The 15,876-nt window shown below is 41.2% G+C and overlaps 2 protein-coding genes across 2 annotated transcripts; both read right to left on the bottom strand.

Annotated features, from left to right (window-relative positions):
* Positions 1–487: 487 nt before the first annotated feature.
* LOC109616046 (Krueppel-like factor 9) lies at positions 488–4,166 on the bottom strand. Its single transcript, XM_020049099.2, has 2 exons — positions 3,502–4,166; positions 488–1,921 (listed from the first exon to the last, which is right to left on the bottom strand). Exons 1-2 carry the CDS (start codon positions 3,842–3,844, stop codon positions 1,713–1,715), a joined length of 552 nt encoding a protein of 183 aa, XP_019904658.2. The 5' UTR covers positions 3,845–4,166; the 3' UTR covers positions 488–1,712.
* Positions 4,167–4,521: 355 nt separating this feature from the next.
* Positions 4,522–14,679, bottom strand: abhd17ab (abhydrolase domain containing 17A, depalmitoylase b). Its single transcript, XM_010871787.4, has 5 exons — positions 13,748–14,679; positions 13,196–13,556; positions 10,925–11,119; positions 10,288–10,467; positions 4,522–8,278 (listed from the first exon to the last, which is right to left on the bottom strand). Exons 2-5 carry the CDS (start codon positions 13,543–13,545, stop codon positions 8,053–8,055), a joined length of 951 nt encoding a protein of 316 aa, XP_010870089.1. The 5' UTR covers positions 13,546–13,556; positions 13,748–14,679; the 3' UTR covers positions 4,522–8,052.
* Between the last annotated feature and the right edge of the window lie 1,197 nt (positions 14,680–15,876).

Genomic DNA, 15,876 nt, shown 5'->3' with positions numbered 1-15,876 from the left:
TGTGTACATTTTCACTGCCAAAGTTTTCTCTGCATAAATAAATTATCATTCTCTACATAAATTATCATTACTTTTTTTGTCATGTTTGTTTGCCCATTGAACATGAAATGATATTTCTGACACTGTTTGTTACTGTAATTACATTTCTATTTCATTCCTGGTAATTTCTTGAGGCTGAACTTCTAACCTATTTAAACATTAAGTATTTCAAAAGTCCTGTAAATTGTGCATCACTGTTTTTGTGGGGTTTCTAGGTCAAGTTATTAAGCAGAGTTTCATGGCCTCTCCTTCCACAAAGCTACTCTGTGCTGCTCATAGACAATTCCAATGGACTTAATCCAGCACCAAGTTGGTTTTAAAGGACCTTATCTCAAATCTGTAAACAATAAGGTAATTGTGAAATAATATATGAACAAATTACAATTTTTGTTCAAGACATCAGCTAATAAGACACCAAATTGAACATTTTTAATGGTGTGATCTCCTGTGAAAAATAAATATGCTTTTATTTTGAGAAATAATTATGTAGAAACAAGTGAATGTGTTTGAAATTTCATAAATATGCAAATTTTCCCAGCAATGTTATATAGTGGTAGTAGAAAATACATCAAATCTGTCAGCTGGATGACAAAACAGTATGAATATTTTGCACAGAGAATAATAAAACAATATATTACATTGGCAGCCATAGATTAATAAAAAAAACAATGTAAAAGTGCCATTTTTCAAAAATGGCATGTCTTAGGGCTCTGAGCTTGGATTAACATTGTTATAGTAAAGTACCAGCAGTTTGTTTCATTAATCAGGACTGTTCCATAAATAATTGTCATGTATTGACATCTTGTCTTACTGTAAATGCTATGAATATCCATGCCAAGGGCATAGGGATGAGTTTCATTTAAAATGTTTGTGAAGTGTTATTGTGGGGGGACTAATTTATCTGCTTGGAACACGGGAAAATGTCAACTTATATTAACATGAACAAAAACTACATACACTGGATTTTAATAATCAATAATACAAAATACTAGATGAACTTTGTGAGAGCAGCTGAATGAGGTCAGATACAGCAGCCTGCTAACATGTATGTGGTCCTTGTCAAGACTAACATGAATGCATGGCATTGTGATGACAATGGTAAAGGAGAAATATTACAACAGGTCTGGGATCAGGGTATGGCTACAGAACCTCTTCCTCTCCCATTCTTCACTTCTGGTCTGATGAGGGGTGAATCCTCAGGTTAACCCAATACTTAAGTATTGCATGATTGGTCAGATGATTAAGTTCTGGGTCCACAAATGCACTGCTCCTGCATAGGGCAAAACCCAACTCAATGTTCTTTGAGCAAATGTTTCCTCCTCTAAATTTACACTTCCCATGTGAAATAAAGCATGAAAATGCATAAATACTAATTAAATACAGATCGCCACCCCTCTTTCTCCCCAAATTACAGGCAAGTCTAAAGTCCACGTGTCCTTCCCAAATCTTAAATTCAAAACATGCCAACAGTGAAATTGTGTCCAAATAACTAGAACAATTGCCGCTTGTCCACAAGAGATTACCAGGTAGGTAATTATAAGTCCCAACAGTTTAAAACAATAACGCAAATAACGCAAAGCAGTCAAAGCGGGTACAGAAACTTGTTTTCACTGCAAAAAGTTGTTTTCTGTAGTAAAACGTTGTACAACAAACATGTAAACGCACTCGACGCTCTACTCCCCCTTCCGGATCATGGACGGTTCAAAGCCAGGGTGGCGGCGTGCATGCTTGAGCAGGTGGTCGCTTCGCATGAAGCGCATAGCACACAGTGGGCACTGGAACTGTTTCTCTCCTGTGTGAGTCCGCAGATGGCGGATCTGTTCATCAGAACGGGAAAACTTCTTCTCACAGTCGGGCCAGGAGCAAGGGTAGGGCTTCTCACCTTGAGTTGGATTAAAATGTTTTCAACAACAAACACGATTTACAACACACAAACACACTGTTATGCATTTAGAATGACAGAGAACTGGTACAATCATGGCCTCTGTAGGCACATGGGCCACACTTTTTAAGCACTCTCTTCTTGATGGTTGGCTGATCTCTCCTGTTTGAACAGGCTGAAAATTACTCCAATGGGGTCATCAAGAGTCAGTAAATTATGTTTGAAGTTCCACGTAGTTGGATGCATTCAAATGGTGGAAGCACTTAACTGGATTGCCAGAAATGTATGGCCCAGCGAAAACACACACCTCACATGTAGAAATCATTTGATGTACTCTGAGTGACTAATGACCTATATTTGAAAACATCTGGCACCCTTTCATCAGTTAGGACGATTTTACACCCAACCTTTAAATTACACATAATATGCACATTAGTAGGGAGGGGTGCAGGGTATATGGGTGTCTTTATTCTATGTCTGTCTAGTTAGTTTTGTGGTCTCTAAAAAAACATTTGTTACAGGTGTCAAATTTAGTCTAGAAAAAAATGAAATGCTATTTTAAATGTTATTTAATATATGTTTTAGTAATGCTTACGTTGTAACGAAATGACTGGTATACAGTAATTGTAATGTATGTGGCATCCGTGACATCCCGCCAATTTCAGGTGATCAATACCTATTAGAGGCCTCTATCATTCTTCATGGCAACAGATTGTTGGACTAAAGCGTCATTCTCTTTAGCCATAACCGTTAAATTGGACCCGATTTCACTCATTTCAGTAGGCCGTCCACAACGAAGTGGAATCTTAGAAGTCACATTTTCCAATCACAGATTAAGTATAGTCTGATGTTCTGTATTTCCCAGAGACCACGTTGGTCTTCTCTGAACGAACAGCTATGGTCCGTCAAGAATATAGGAATGTACATCGTAATGAAGTATGTAGTCCTGTATATTAGGCTGCAAACAGCGCATTTCAGCTTTCACTAGCCGGCGAGCGTTGGTCTAACGGAGCCACATGCATTTCCATAAAGGGCGACGCATGCCAGAGATACTTTCGGAAAGATTGGCAACTTAATTTTAACAGTTGTAACGCTCAATGGTGAGATTACCCGTAGGCCAATGGTGAGGTCACCCGTAGGTCCGCATTGTTGGCGAATTCTAAGTATAATTCTGGGACATAACTCCTAAACTCTCACTCGATGTGTAATACATCCACTGTTAAATTATAATTAATGTATACACTAATAACCAAAGATGCAAAATTGATAGTCTCAACACTGATTTGATTTAAAACAATCTATCCAAACCCAGAATAATTATGTAATAGGAGCTGTTTTTTGAGCGTTTTTCTAATTCGCTTAGACATTTTCATATTATTGTACCCGAGTTGACAAGGTTAAAAAGTATGTTAGAACTATTCTTTCCATGAGCAAGGGAACTAACCCTAATTGCTCCCCAGGTCATTGCGATCAATAATAATTTGTTCTCAGTCAAATTACCTAGAAAAAGAAAGGGGGGCTGAAAGAGGCCACAAAGGTAAACTACCCCTTCACGGCTAGTTGTAAAACAACGTACATACCTGTGTGTGTCCTTATATGTGACTTCAGGTGAGATAATTTCCCATACGCCCTGACACAACCATCAAACGTACAAACATGTCGCTTCTTCTTAACTGGACAGTGCGATTGTCCGTGTCGCTCACCAGCTGCAATGGGCGAGATTCGCGCGAGTATAGTCGCAGGGGTCGGTGTGGCATTTGAGGTAGGTGTGGGGTTGGTGGAATCTGGTATCGTACTGTCGACGCTTTCCACGCATGAGACGTTGATATCTGTATCCGTTTTTGCAAATAAATAATGACTCTCCTGCAAGGTCGACAAAGGCAGAAACCTTCCATGCTCATCGATAATCCCCGCAACGGCCATGTTGAACCTTTTCAGAATTTCGCCTACTTCCGGATCCGTGTCCTTGCTTGATGACTCCCAATAAGCTATGACCCCTCCCCTTTCCGAGGACAGACTGCGGTGAAAAGGTCGGTCATTGCAAACAAGTTACATTCGTAGTTGGGAAAGGAAGGCAGGTGTCATTATTCATATCACAACGTTGATATCATGTGCGTATAGGAAACATTGAAGGCGGTGACAGTATATGTGATTGGGCTTCCGCAAAGGGTTTACTGATCATATTTTGAAACACTGCAAGTGTTGTTGCATCTGCATTAATCCCAGTGCCGAGCCATTAATGCATTTGTGTGAGTCTGTGTGCTCATGTATAATATAATGTACAGTATCAAGTCCATTGAGGACATGTTTGGTGTGTGTGTGTGTGTGTGTATCGGGAGAGGGACAGCACTAAAGACAGCTGTGAGTGTCCACCCTACTCTTCATCATGACCTACAAAAACAGAATGGACAGACTAAAATGGGTTTATAATTTTATAATTAACAGACATAATTTGATACTTTGGTCACTTAATAGCTATGTCCATACTTGTTTCCAAATACAATGTCGCCGCCACTGGTCAGCCATCAGACCACACCTACATAGCAGCTGGTAGACCTCTGAAACAATGTGAAATGGGGAATCTAGTTGAGAAAACTTCAAAATCAGTGGGGGAAACATAACAAGAATGACTAATTGATTTATTTTATCAATTCATTATTTTATTTTCAATTATATATTTGTTTTACTTATTGGAAGATAAATGTTTTTAAAACAAAGTTGTTAATAATACACTTTGTGTAACTGTATTCAATAACAACACAACCCCATTTTCCCCTTGGATCCCAACATTCACCAAAAATGTAATCCATACAGAGATCTGAAAACAATGTAGTACAAAAGTACACAGAGAACACTTTAATAAAAATACATTTCTACAACTTTTTTCTTTTAACAACAGCTGTGAATGAGTGTCTAGAGCTCCCCTCACAATAAGCAGTCTGCCACCTCCCACACTTTCACAACAGAGAAAGAGAACTGTTGTATTGCTTTATTCCCCACTCAACTGTTATTGGAAGAAATGATGCCCAAGCTTTGGTTCTGGTGAAGATACAGGGAAGTTTTGTTCAAGACAGAACATTTCCTGTTAAACTTTGGTTGCTACGTATAAGTTAACCTGACTCCTCAAAGACCCAGACAGAGGACATTGGATTGGTGGTAGGTCACATGCAAGAGAGGTTGGGCATTTAGTCAAGTGAACTTTAACACATAGACATTAATGAAATTCTAAATCTGTCCAAAATAATGTGGCAACAGGAGAAGTGAGTGAAAAGGAACAGGCCAGCAGCAATACTGCATATCACAGGTGTCATGCCAATTCCATGGAGGGCCTTAGGGTAGGCTGGTTGTTGGTTTTTCCTTTCAATTGGTGACCAGGTGAGGGATGATCCTAACTAATTGGTGACCTTATTAATCAGTCAAGTACAAGATATGAGCAGAAACCTGCAGACGCTATGCCCTCAAAGGAAGTCTTACTGACATCTGTGTTTAAAATATGTATACTTGGATCCACTCCAATGGATAGTGCAAACTAATAATACAGAAATGTGTACAACTACTGAAAGTTGCCTCAAACTCCTTCTGCTACGCAGAATGTATGTACACAAAGGATGGTGACCCTTTTTCTATCCATTTCATCTTGATATTTAGCAGCAAGTTCAGTTCATACTCCATTCAGCCAAAAAAGGGGTCTCAACTGACCTGACCTAATTTAATGACTGAATGGCCATTACCGGCAACAGCCTAGCAAATGACACTAACAGAAAATAAGAAGTAATTAAAGTCAAATTAATAAAAGTACTCCCTAACAATGCTGAACTAGCCGTGTAACCACCATTTCAGACAGAAATCCAGAAAGAGGTGAATCAAGTTCAGTGCAGTATAAGACGAGGTATTACGTCCCATTCGGTCACAAACACTGGATGGAATTATACCCTCCTATACTCAAAACAGTAATTCCTTCTTCAAGTATGCACTCTGCGATTCGGGATTCTGCACTAAAATCGATTTCCGGGAGATTGTATATGATTTGCGGGCGTCAGGGAGACGCATTTAAAATGCAGGAGACTTCTCGGAAATTCCGGGAGATTTGGGATGTCTGCATTTTGATTGGCCCTTCTCCAATACCTTGCCGTTCAGGCAACACTGCACGGGTCAGACACATTTCTTGCCGTCCTGTACCGTGCTGGTCAATGGAGAAGCGCCATAGCCAACTTAGCTATCTACCTCAGGAAGCTACAACAAACCTAAGTTGACAAGGTAACCTTACCACCCGCATAATTACTCCAAAAACAGGTTGCTTACTGGGAGTGTTCATCGCTGCTTGGGAGTGTTGCTAGCCGCCTGAAGCAGCTAAACGTTATTTAGAGTTTGTGGCACGGGACGGTCTGTCCAGCAACAGCGCAGTTAAGCAGAAAAAGCAGACAGGATGATTATTCTAGCTCGCGCATTATATGATTACACAGGGTGGACAGACAGAGAAAAAAGATCTCCACAGGGTGAAGTGGATTCACGAAACAGAAAATATATTTATTCTCAGATGTAGAACAACCCCCCCCCCCGATTTTTTTTGCAGATCTACACAATTCATGTGGTTGACCTATTTTGAAGTAAAAACGGCGAGTTTCGCCGAAAAGTGACATGTTTGCACCCCTGTATGCCTCCTCTTTATTTTCTAGACTCACACACACGTTCACAATATCCATTGCATTACTGCAGCATAACAGGGGGTTAAACAGACGAGTTGCTGAGTTAAAGATGCTGTAGAAGGATGTTAGCAATTTAATACGTTTGTTTTTTAACCATTTGGGTTCAATCTTGAACTTCAACCAAAGCAAAAATTTCAGCAGCTTTTAAAATAATATACACTTTTTGTATTCAAATAAATGCACGCTGAATTAATATAAAAACTTAAATATGGACTTTGTATAATTTCTGCCCGTTTGTTGTGAACTACGTAATCCAATTGTGTAATACATCACCGATTACACCTAATTTCTTAACAAGTGAAAACATTATTTTGATCTTTAAGCTAATATTTCTACAAAACCAATTCTTTACAGGCATGGATTATTCACATGAAAGTTATTCGTGAATGGGAAACAGAAATATAGAAACAGAAAATATTAACACACATTAGCACCAAAACAACTTTCAAACTGGATGCAGTTATACTCTTCTGTCTTTTTACTGCAAAAGCTCACAGTGTTGTGATATTGGGTTGTATTAATGTATTCGTGTTTAGTCTGTTACAAGAGAGAAGACCTTTTCTCTAAACACTGGTCCAAACTTGGCATAAAGACTTGTTCCAACAGAAGTTGTAATTCAATTCACTTTCTAAATATGTTCTTTGCAGTCTGAGAATTGAACGAAGCATTTATCACAACACCTGTATCACTAAATTCCCAGCTTTTTCATCTGAAATAAAGTCTGCAAGGACTCTTCCACCTACTTATTTAGTTTAATGAATAGAGATATGAGTAAACTACAACTTGCAACTACAAACGGAACTCAACAGCATTAGAAAAGTGATTGGATTAAAATCTTCTCTGTTTCACAATGTTTTGTTTGTCAGAATGAATACACCCCAAGTCTTTAATTTGTCATTGTCTTTCTATGATTTTCTAAAATCTCAATAAACCTAAGCCTAGTCTTAACAACAAAAATTCATACTTAGGGCTATCCCTAAATTAAGACCAAAAAGTGCCTGAACCATTCAAAGACAAGGGCTTTACAAAAAAAATACAGATGAGGTTCCTACATAAACTGACATTCTCCTAAATTGAATAAGGTATAAACTTGTCAGAATAGGTTAGACAGTACACACCAGAAACCGCCGACATATCAGTGAGATGGTTAGCCTGGGTTAATAGAGGAGCAGACAGACAGAAGGCAGACGGGCCTCTATGCTGGGTTTCACTGCCCACTGGCCAGGTGGTGAGTTCACTACAGCTCTGAGCTGCTCTGACCAGGACTAGTGACAGCTGGTAGAGATAGAGAATGAGGAAAACAACCAAAAGACATGGCTGAAAGCATCCAAAATTTCCCCAAAACTAAATTATTGCTCAGGCTTCACCCCACGGCCCCGTTAAGAGCCATCCATTCCCCCAGACCCAGGGGGCGGTGTGGTGGACCTAGGCATGCTGGGCTGGCAGTTCCTGGCCTATAAAGTGACGCAGGCGCTCCAGGTACTGGCTGTACAGTTCGATGTCATTGTGTCCCGCCCCCTCCACCCAGAGTGGCTCCACGGCCTTGGGACAGCGCTCGAACAGAGCCAGGCCGTGGGAGAAGTCGATCACCTCGTCCTCCGTCCCGTGGATAACCAGCACTGGCGATGTGATCTTAGATACCTTCTCAATGCTGACAGAGACAGGGGGTATTAAACAGATGGCCACGAAGGAGAGGGAATGATTAAGAACACTGTAATGGCTAATTAGCAAGTTTGCGCAATTTCACTCAGGGTCCCTTTATCTAACATCAGGACTTGGTTGAAGAAAAGGGATTTAAAAAAGTGTAGAAAATAAGCACAATATAAAATAAATCAAACAGGGGCCAAATAGCTTCATGTTCTTAAAGGGTAAAACTATAAAGTGTTGTACAGACTTCTGTCTGTTGTAGTATGGATCATTAGTGCAACTGGCAACTATTGTGCAAGTCAGGGTACCAGAAGGGCAGGGATAATGAAAACAACACTAATGCAGAGAAATACTCCCCCCCGCTCAGCTCCATCTGCTAGTTCAGATGTAGAGTACGTCTCCCACATCAGCGACACATATATACCAAGCTAGTGTTACAGCACTGGACGTTGATCTGACACAATAGATCATGTAGTATGAGAGCTTGTGTGGGCTAGGGAGTGGGGACAACAAGTTGGTCAACAGGCATCCAGGGTGGGAGAAGCTTAAGTGGGTGAAGGAGAACAGTGGAGGCTTTGACCAGAGAGCAAAAGCCTCCTCAGATCCGTCCCCACCACGCATTCTCCTCCAACACTTGCCCTGCCTGGTACTGGAACTAAACTGTAGCACAATCACATTTAGTCAGCCAGCATGGATGATTCTAAAGGCTCAAATACCACATTTTACATTATTAGGACAATGATATGATAACATGACTGGATGAGTCAGTGTTTCTTGCCTACAATCTGATGCAGAGAGAGATGACTCAGTTATGACTCAGAGGCAGAGGAAGAGATTGAGAAAGAATTAATACTGAAATAGTGAAAGCTAGGCAAGGGACTGCAGTTCTGTTTGGAGTATCGTTACTTTTGACACTTCTAGTTCTGCAATTATCAATTAATATCAAGGGAAATTATTTGAAAATACCAAAAGACAGGCAGACAAGTAAACATAGGGGAAGATGCAAAGGTTTGGAAGGTGCTGAAGATTACTTATAGGAATGCACCGATCCGATACTTACATCAGAAATTTGTCAGATACTGGCCAAAAATACGAGATTGGGTACCAGCGACAGCGAATTGATGTAATGAGACAATACCACAAAACAGACTGTAATAATAATGTGCGTTAAACACTTGATACGTTGTTGATGATGGGCAAACCGAAAACATGCCTGCAGTACCTAGTGAACTCAATAACAACAACAATTATATCTGCAGTATGGAACTACTTAACACTCGAAAAAGCCACTAGTAAAACTAGTAGTTGCAAATTTTGCCAAGCAAGTGTTTCAAGGGGAGACTCAGGCAGAACAGAAGCTCAGGGTTCCTAGCTAATGCTAGCTAAGTTGATTAAAGTTGGCAGAAACTGCCTAATTCCAGCTATTTAACACTGGGCAAATTTTTTCTTATCTTGAAATCCATTCAGATTCATAGCTAAACTCATAGATTTTTGGTGTTGTACGGCCTTTCTTTTTAGTTTCATTTTCAATCAATTATCTTTATTCTAGTGCCACTTTGATCAAGTTGTGATGGGACTACACCACGCCAAACGTGACAATTCACAATAAATGTTATGATTATAACCAAATACCTGTAAGAAAATGCTTGTATAAACTTTGCCACATGCCTAGTTTTCACTGCAATGACGTATTTGTCCAATACATATCCACTTTTCTATTCTACATTGCTATAGAAATTCACAAATGCCTCACTACCTGTATATAAACATATTTCAATAAGATTTGATATTGTTAAAATGGTGTAAGTTCCATAATCTTAAATACTGATAAAGTTGTTACTAAAATGTTGCATGACGAACAATTCAGTCATGTAAAATAATTATGATAATCATAGCATATCAACAATATACAAATGGCAGTATGGGTTTGGCTCGGTATCGGCAGCTACTGAAAGTTCATTACTCAGAATCGTATCAACAATAAAAAAGTGGCATCGATGCATAATTACTTACTTAGGGAAAGCGTCAAAGCAGTAGGTCTTCTTGGTGTCGGGAAAGGCCACCCTCATGCCAGAGGTGAGGGGGGAGTGGAGCACCACAGCAGCACACTCATATCGGGATGCCAGGTCCACCGTGGGCACAGTACCAATGCTCTGCCCGTACAGGATGATGTTCTCAGGGCTGATGCCATAGCTGACCACAACCGGGGAGAATGTGGAATTCAATCAAATCAGAGAAGAGTGTGTATTGGTATACTGTTGGTAACGTGACACCGCTGCCCCTCTCATATTAGCCCTGGCAAATCTTCTACGTGCCAGTGTGACCTACTACATTACCCTACTTCCCATAATGAAATGCTGGTTGAACAGATTCACCACCACGTCAGCTAAAAATAGAAACATCCTGTTTTGGTCACTAAGGGGAAAAAAGCACAGGGCTAGAAAGTTGGCTACAGCAGGTTCTACCACTACACAACAGCATGTGACAGAGGACCAGTTATTACTGCACAGCACAATCCAGTCTCTGAGATTAACACGGCATTCCAACGCCATTGCTGGACCTTGCGTCCCTGTAAGGTCCCTGTGAGCCTCCCAGTGACTCAATCCCTCCCTGCCGCGGTGATGTCCCAGTCCCAGGGTGATGTACATACCGTGACCGCAGGGCCTGCCAGGCGGCGTCAATGTCGGCGTAGAGGTTCTTCTCGGAGGGCTTGCCCGTACTCACACCATAGCCGGAGTAGTCGTAGGAGAAGATGTTGCAGTCGATGCGTGTACCCAGACCAATGAAGAAACTGCTCATCTGGCCCAGGTCCACCGCGTTGCCGTGGGAGAACAGCACTGTGAACCTGGTGAGATGGGCCACAAAAGGACAACTAGGTTATTGAGATGGACTCTATCCGGGGCCTCGTTCATCAATCACAACAAACGTTGTGAACAGGGACACAAACGGAACAGGGACACAAACGTTGTGTCCCTGTTCCGTATGAGTAAGAAAAGGTTGGCGGAGACTTTCAGGTGGTGCCACCTATCATTCAACTTCTACATAGGAGTGAGGATCTTCATGAGGTGCATTGGGGTGTCCCGGTCTAGGTCATCCCGTTGCAGCTCTGGTCCATCCATGTGACTCCTGCCTCTACGCACAGCCACTCTCGATAGGCAGGTTGCTTCTCTCTGCCGTTTGTAGTCTGACATTCACTCGTCTGCTGTGCTTGGGTAGATGGCTCCGCCCCAATCTGGGGCTACGCCTGCAGCACACTGTCTGGTGGGGCAGTTCATTGCTGGTTGGCGGTAGCTTGGGTTCCTCGCCCACTTGTCCCTTGTGCTCGTTTCTGTGGTTGAGATTTACACTGCAGCTGATTGGGTACTAGTGGTGTTCTCAGCCTTGATGTCACTGCCCCTTAGCCAGGCACATTTGGTGCCCTTGGCTGAGGGGGACGGATGGCCCCTCACGTCAGTTTTCCACCACTCTGCATTGTCTATTGTGACCTGAAGTGACTGGTTATGAAAATCACGTTTGTTACCTGAGGGAGGAAACAAGGTGCCTCTCATTTTGGGCACCACGCCGTTTGAGTGGTCGTGATGGAGTCCCTGGCTGCTAGGCACCAGTCGGGCCTTATCAGACGTGATTGAATTTGTTATCACTGCTATGCACATGCAATGCATCTTTCCCCTAGAGTGGAACCTTATTCCCTTCTTCCACCAACAAAGATTAGATTTGTAAGAAAAGCATTTAGCTTGAGCCCTTTATGTTGTGTCCACAATGCAGAACTAAGAATGTCGACAAGTAAATATCCAGTAACTACTAACGATTCAATCCCTTAGCTGAAAACAAAGCTAACCACCAGGATAAATCAGTAATAGTATCATTAGTATCATTTCACAAGACCACAGGTAAAACAGTAAAAAGTAAATATGGATTTTTAAATGGTATTGGTAGGTAAAAAGGCCTGAACAATGAATAAGAAAAGCAGGTCACAGATTAACCAAGTACAGAATGTAAAGAAATCACACAAGTTGGATGCAAGCCAATGGAAAAAGAATAGCATAAACAAAAGAAGACAATGGATAAAGAGTGATTTTACCAGAGGAAGGGCCTAAATGAACCATGAGGCGTTCACTGTAGGAATGCTCAGCTACGAAAGAGCCAAGTGACATTTACTCCTGAGGTGCTGTCTAATTTCTTTTCACTCTCAGCACGCACACACACACATGCACGCACGCACACAGATTCACAACCGTACACACACACACCACTGTGTGCACGCACGCACACACAGATTCAAAACCACACACACACACCACTGCGTACACACACACAAACACACATTCACAACCACACACACACACACATTAACAATCAAAAACACACGTCACACATGTAAGGTCACAAACACAAACATTCACAAACACACACGCAAAGTCTGTCTTGTGTTTGCAGGTTCATTCTCTATAACATTTGAAAAGTACGACCTAAACGAACACAGCAGGCACTTAATTTCCACTTTACTGTAACTCGCTGTTAGCTGGGCTTTCTGCCTGAGCCATCAAACCCCTGCAATTCATCCAAAATGCTGCAGCCAATCCAAAGTTCTCACATGTTATCCTGATACTGTGGATATTCCACTAGCTTCCAATTGAAGCGTGTATCTACTATAAGCCCATGGTGCTTTCCCTACAAAGGGGAAATACCCTTCTCTACCTTCAGGCTATGTTCAAATCCTACAACCCCACCCAAGTCCTTTGTTGTGCCACCCCAAGTCTCTTAGCCGTCCCAGCCATATGAGGGGCACACTCAACCCGGCCCAGTCAGTGTTCTTTATGGAATAAGATGGACTTACGATTAGTGTGTTGTGTGGTTGTCCCACCAGTTTAAATCTGCATAAAATGTCATTTAAAAAAAAAAAGTCACACCCACGGCTAACCTGGCATTGGGGGCACAGCGGATGTACATGCATCCCACTTTGTTGCCACGGCTTGAGCGAGTGAGAAACACCTCTGTAGCGTCCAGCTCTCTCTGGGCGTACTGGAACTCAGCCCGCTCTGTCAGGTGGAGCTTCCATTTTCCCTCTGCAGGGCCCCCTACAGCCGCTCCGGGAATCCCTCCCCTGGATCTCAGTCCTGCCGGGCCTGAGGCCGTAGCGCCATCAAGGTCTGGCAGTAGGGAATACGTGGCCTCAGGAGGCAGGAAGGCAAGCTTTGCGGCAATATGGCTCGGACAGGGAGGGCAGCAAAAAAGGCAGCATAGCTCACTGACAGATAGGCCATTCATCATCCACTGTGGGGCTAAAGACATAGGAAAACTGTAATTGTGTTGATCCAATTTCAAAACTTCACTCAAACAGAAATGATATCCATAGTTGTAATAAAAAGTAACTATTGTTAAACATTTTCAGGAAGTTAAAACTAGAGCCTATTTAGGTTTCATTAATTTATTATCTAACAATAACACCTTAATGATAAAAGGTTAAGCCTACCTTTTTAAGATATTATTTGCCAAAAATATATAAATGAAAAAAATCCACCAGAATTTAAAAATTTAAAACCTACACAAAAACAAAACGTGTGGTCCTGTCAGCAAAAAAAAAAACTGAATTAAAACGAAGAGTTGAACATGATTTTGAAAATGTTATTCTGAAAGATAACTTCTTTCTTGCAGTGTTACTGATGTCCTCGTGGAATCCATATTGGTTGCTGTTGTTAGGTTTTTAGTGCGCCTCAACTTGATACTGGTCTAAAAGAATGTATTAACTTCTACGGGCAGCAAGTCAAGGCAACTTGCACATTTTAATATGTTATGACTAATCAACTGTCAGGATCTGGATAGCTGAAGCAGTCTGTTTACACCTTATTGCGCAGAGCTGTAGCTGACGATTTGCTAGACTCTTCACTCAACTTTCTTGCCTTGTTACAGACAAAATAACTCTAAGTTAATTCGTGCCTGTAAAATACCTTTAAAGGGGAACGAAATAAGTCAACATTCGCATAAATCCTTTAAAGGACGACACAGAAAGACAATGTTTTAACCACACTTACAGAATCCAAATCGTCATTTACAGGATTTTTGTATCATTACGTTTTTTTGGAGAAGTTCAAGTAGCCAGCTACTTAAAGTTAACTCACAAAAATATACTCTTAACCAGTTAGCACTGGTGGCTAGTTCAGCTATATATACATTGAGACTTGTAAAAAAACGATTCCTTAGATAGGACCATTATGGACATCGAAATATATATCCAGAGGGCAAAACAAAGCGTCCAGAATATCCGTTTTGATAATGAGATCGGTTTTGAGTGGTTCAAATGATTAGCTTGCTACTGTATCGAACCAAGCAAGGGTAAATGAATCGCTACTGTCACTTAGCTATTAATCCATTGTGTACAGTGTTACTGTCCCCCCCCCCCCTCCAGTTTCGCCGCATCCGGAAATTACAATGACAGGACGTGACGGGGACGATCGCTAAAGTATATTTTTGGTAATACATTACGATTATAATAATACTCAAATGTAACAATTTTTTAAAATAGTTTATCAATAGGTGCTGCCAAATGCAGTAACTACTAACAATATTTAGTAAAACGTTATATTCTTAACAAATGTCTGTGACTTATAGCTTGGGTTTGCTTGTAAAGTTGAAAAAAATCTAATCCTACCTTGAGTTAAGAACTGCCATGAAACAAAGTCTAATCTTGACAAAAGTGCACACAGCGAGCGAAACCAGGAATTAAGGAAGCCATGAATTAAGAAAGCCAGTGGGCAGGGAATGGTTGGAGGGACTGACTAGCAGTTTTGCCATTCTTCTGCTGAAAATAGTTACTGTAGTGGGACAGTGAGAAGTTCTACATTTGGGGGAAAAAGGTGTTAGCATAATTAAAATTTCTATGAACCTTTTCCAGGACATGGAATGTGGGTAGATACTGGATTTTTCATATGTGATATTGATGCAACTCAACACACTACATAGGTTAAGGATTAGGTATACCATCACAGTTAAAAACATATATGCAGTAGATTGTTACTCAAATCCATTTGTAATGATAATCTCGTCGGTTTTACAGAACAGATGGAGTCAGTTCTATGGATAAAGCAGGTGAAACCGATGCTTCAGTGGGCTAAGAACCCTGGCATGTGTATTTAGAGTTACTGTGCGCATTGACATGGCTGCTCCATTTACAGTGTATCACACTCAGTGGGATTTGGCGGCCCTCATGATAAATTCCGATTTGAGCCAGCATATCGTTTGGTAACATTGTGTAGACCCATGTCTCTTAAGCATGTTGCAGAGTCAGAGAAACACAGCAATACAAAGCACTGTGTAAGAGGTACAGCTGATGACAATGGGGTTGTGTAAAAATGGCTGTCCATTGAATATACTCGTGGGGTTCAGGGGGGTATTGATGGAATCTATGGATTATACCTGTGGCAAGAGGAAAATATGTACCTGCGCCAGAAGCATGGTTTTGGCAGCCTACAACTGCCATTACTCCCTTCCCTAGTTTTTTTGTTCATTTTTTCAATTATGGACTTGCCTCAACTCCCCAGCAGCATCCAGGGTCAAAGAATGAGGTGTCCTGCAATGCACATCTTGCCAAGCAATCCTGTTTCT

This window comes from Esox lucius, chromosome 8, assembly GCF_011004845.1.
Source record: "Esox lucius isolate fEsoLuc1 chromosome 8, fEsoLuc1.pri, whole genome shotgun sequence".
Classification (NCBI taxonomy): Eukaryota; Metazoa; Chordata; class Actinopteri; order Esociformes; family Esocidae; genus Esox; species Esox lucius.
The sequence above is the reverse complement of the archived record's forward strand: the minus strand, read 5'-3'. Positions and strand labels throughout refer to the sequence as shown.